The sequence below is a fragment of the Charadrius vociferus genome, unplaced genomic scaffold (assembly GCF_000708025.1).
Source record: "Charadrius vociferus isolate BGI_N301 unplaced genomic scaffold, ASM70802v2 scaffold829, whole genome shotgun sequence".
Classification (NCBI taxonomy): Eukaryota; Metazoa; Chordata; class Aves; order Charadriiformes; family Charadriidae; genus Charadrius; species Charadrius vociferus.
This window is the reverse complement of record NW_009650198.1, coordinates 110,819-114,131: the sequence shown is the minus strand read 5'-3', so window position 1 is coordinate 114,131 and position 3,313 is coordinate 110,819. Positions and strand designations below refer to the sequence as shown.

The following is a 3,313-nucleotide window of genomic DNA, read 5'->3' as shown; positions in this document are numbered from 1 at the left end:
CGTGATGAGTGGGCCGAATCCGGACACCATGCTCATGCTCTGCCCCAAAAGCAGGCGGTCAGGACCCCCGGCATCCGCCTCCGCCCCGGCCCTAAGGGATTTCCAGCCCATGGGGCCCCATCCTACCCCCCCTCAGCGCTCTCCCCCTTCTCCATCAACATTATCTGGATGGAGAAATCCGGTCACATCCAAAAGCCCGAGGAAAATGCGCTCCCCGGTGTGTCCCTGTTACATGAGCGCTTTAACGGCATGGGTGCCTCCCGGGATGCTGGGGGGATGCGGACATGGGGCTGCCCCGGGAAACCCATCCTTTGCAGCACAAACCAGCCCAGGAGCAGGGACCGGGGCGGGCGACGGCCCCGAGCAGCACCTGGTAGTAGTTGCTGAGCCCGTATCGGCAGCTCTGCTGCTGGGCGCAGGCGGTGAAGTTCCAGCCGAAGTCGCAGGCCAGTCCCTCACAGCCCGGCGAGCCCACCGCCACGCTGTCGTTCAGGCTGCCCGAGGCGTCCCGGACCACGCAGGCACCTGAGGGGGTGGCACACAGCACCCACTCACCTCCCACCCACCCGTGCCGTGCCGGCAGGGCTGGAGCCGGGCCGGCATCTCCCCATCATTTCACGCAACCCAACCCCATCAGTACCAGCATCACTGCCTTGCTCCCCGTTCCCACCACCTTCTTCCTCCCAGACCACCTGTTTTAGGTGGGGAGGTCCCACCCAGCTCACCCGGGGGTGTTTTGCTTACCGATCGTAGCAGAAAGCGCCAGGTAGGACATGGTGGTCCAGAAGATGGCCATCAAGGTGCCCTTGGGGATGGCCACGGCGGGATCCTGCCCAAGGGAGTCGCAGAGAGATGTGAGACAGCTTTCCAGCAGCACCGCTAAAACGGCGTTTTAACCATGGGTGCTATACGAGAGGAATTTTAATTCACAAAGCCACAGAGCATCTCCTGGCTGAACCTTCCCCAAAGTTTCCAGAAGAAATAAAATCGGGTGCAGAAGTTTGGATCCCAAAGCCCCGGGGAAAACAGAGCGCGAGCCCCGAGGAACGCCGGCTCAGGCAGCAATGCTCAAAACCCACCTTCAGGTCACCCGAAATGTTGGCCCCAGCCAGGATGCCGGTTGCCGACGGGAAGAAAATGGAAAACAAGCCGAAGAAGGAGCCCTCGGGTCCGCGCCAGCTGGGCACGAAGTTCTGGGCAAAGATTTCGGCTGGGGAGGAAGCAGAGGAGAAGCATTTGGGGCCGCCCGACTGCCTTTCTCCTGGCTGAAGCATCTCAGCCCTGGGTGGAGGCACAGCGCTGATGGTAGATAACCCGTGGGATGAAGACACCGTGCATCTAACGACATCTCTCAGTGAGGAGCACCTTTGCATAGCGAACTTCTCCCCCAAAAGCAGCAAAGAGCCGGGCTCCAGCGATGCACTTGGACCTGTTGAGCGTAACCCCAACCCATGGTGGACCCACCTCGGTAGCTGAAGAAGCCCTTCGCTTGCTTCTCAGCGGTGGCCGGGATCACCGTCCCCACCAGGTAATTTATGAAGGAAACCAAGATGACCAGGAAAAACAGTATCTGCGCCTGCCAGACCAGAAAGAGCCAGCTGAGGGGTCAGGGTTTGGGTGCCAAGCGGGTGAAGAACGCATTAGGAGAAGCTCTGGCCCATTTTAAGGGAGCAATGGGCATCCTCTGCTCCTCAGATGCCCAGTGGGCAGCAGGGACGGCTTTTATCAGCCCAAGAGAATAAGGTGAGCGGAGGAAGAGGCGTTACCTTGGCCTCCCACTCCATGCCAGCCAGGGAGATGCCCAGCAGCACCGTCACGGTGACGACCCCGATGATGCGGATGTCGTTGGTGGGGTCCACGATGAGGGAGTTGTGCTCCTGGGGAGGGGAAACCTCTCTCTTACCGAACCACTGGGATTGCCACTAGTTTTGGTACCCGGTGCTTGATTATCAGTGGCCCAACTTTCATGTAAATATTAATAAATAACGCGGCTTGTGCGGGACAGTGGTGGGGATGGAGGAGGTGGAGGGGATGGGACCCAGAGGACACACAGAGCCGCTTTCTTACCTGCAGTAGGTCCCGGACGGTTTCAGCAAAGCCCACTGTGTGCATGGCCACAGCGACCGCGTTGGCGAAGGCAAAGATCAGCCCGATGGAGCCGCCCAGCTCCGGCCCGAGGCTCCGCGAGATGAGGAAGTAGGTGCCCCCTGAGGTGGCAGGAGCACCCCGGGGCGTTAGCTGCCTCCCCCCCTGTGTGTTTCGGGGCCCCCTGCGCCTCACAGCCCACACCAGGAGGGGGACAACGCGCTACCTGACTTCACTTTGCCGTTGGTGGATATGGCGGGGGTGGATTATCCCACACTCACGGCATTGCTACCACCCTCCCTAATGTGTTTTGGGTGACGGCGAGCCCGGTGCCACCATCCTGCCCGCAATGCGCCGCGGCACCCACCGATTCCCGCCTGGGCGGTGATCCAGGGCAGGCGCAAGTAGAGGATGACTCCCCAGATGTTCAGCATGCAGCGAATCTGGGGGGACAGAGAGGGGGACCGGCCCTCAGCCGGGCAACCTGGGGATGGCCGGCACTACGCCAGCTCTCCGGCTCCTCCGAGCAAAATCCAACCCACCACTGAGGGCAGGGGCATCATTCAGAATGCAGATGCTTGTGAAAATATATATAAACATTGGGGAAAACGTGATGATGAGGGGCAAATGCATTGTCCCCCTGCTTGGGGGGGGTGGGAGGGCAGGAGGATGCTCCCCGTGGGACGAGTCGCACTCACCATCACGCCTTTCACCCATCCGAAGCGGACGGGCTCCGGCGGGGGGGCTCTGCCCGGCTCTCCCGGCTCCTCCTCCATCCCGGCCTCCGGCAGGCCATTGCTCCGCCGCAGGTCGGACACCGGTACACGGAGGTGGCCCGGGTCGGGCTGCGAGGACAAGGGGAAGGCAGGTGAGGAGGGGGAGAGCTCTGACTGAGCGCACAGCTGGCAACAGCTGGCTTATCCCTCCAGCTTCTCCCTGGGATCATCCCTGGGGAGGTCCACATGGGCATGGCATCAAGAAATGGGAGACACCACACCACCGACACCCCACAGGGACAAGCGGCGTAGCCAGGGGGATGCTGGCGGTGCGGCCGAACCCCGTTTTACCTTGAGGATGGAGTGCAGGTCCGCCAGGGAGGGCCTGCCCTTCCCGGCATCGCCCACCCCTTTGCTGTTGGCGTAGTGCTCGTAGGCGGGCACCACGTCCACCGTGTTGTAGCCGAAGGTCCTGGTGCAGAGGGTGCTGCCGGAGAGGTGGGTCGGGTGGG

At 61.8% G+C, this 3,313-nt stretch overlaps 1 protein-coding gene across 1 annotated transcript in view; it reads right to left on the bottom strand.

The window, feature by feature from the left end:
• SLC12A3 (solute carrier family 12 (sodium/chloride transporter), member 3) overlaps positions 1 to 3,313 on the bottom strand; it is a 19,135-nt gene that overhangs the window by 14,585 nt on the left and 1,237 nt on the right. Inside the window, 11 exon segments of the mRNA XM_009892957.1 lie at positions 1 to 39; positions 371 to 525; positions 745 to 829; positions 1,080 to 1,210; positions 1,465 to 1,576; positions 1,767 to 1,877; positions 2,068 to 2,207; positions 2,312 to 2,373; positions 2,422 to 2,528; positions 2,784 to 2,930; positions 3,153 to 3,311. Of these exon segments, the coding sequence (XP_009891259.1) occupies positions 1 to 39; positions 371 to 525; positions 745 to 829; positions 1,080 to 1,210; positions 1,465 to 1,576; positions 1,767 to 1,877; positions 2,068 to 2,207; positions 2,312 to 2,373; positions 2,422 to 2,528; positions 2,784 to 2,930; positions 3,153 to 3,311 (1,248 nt within the window).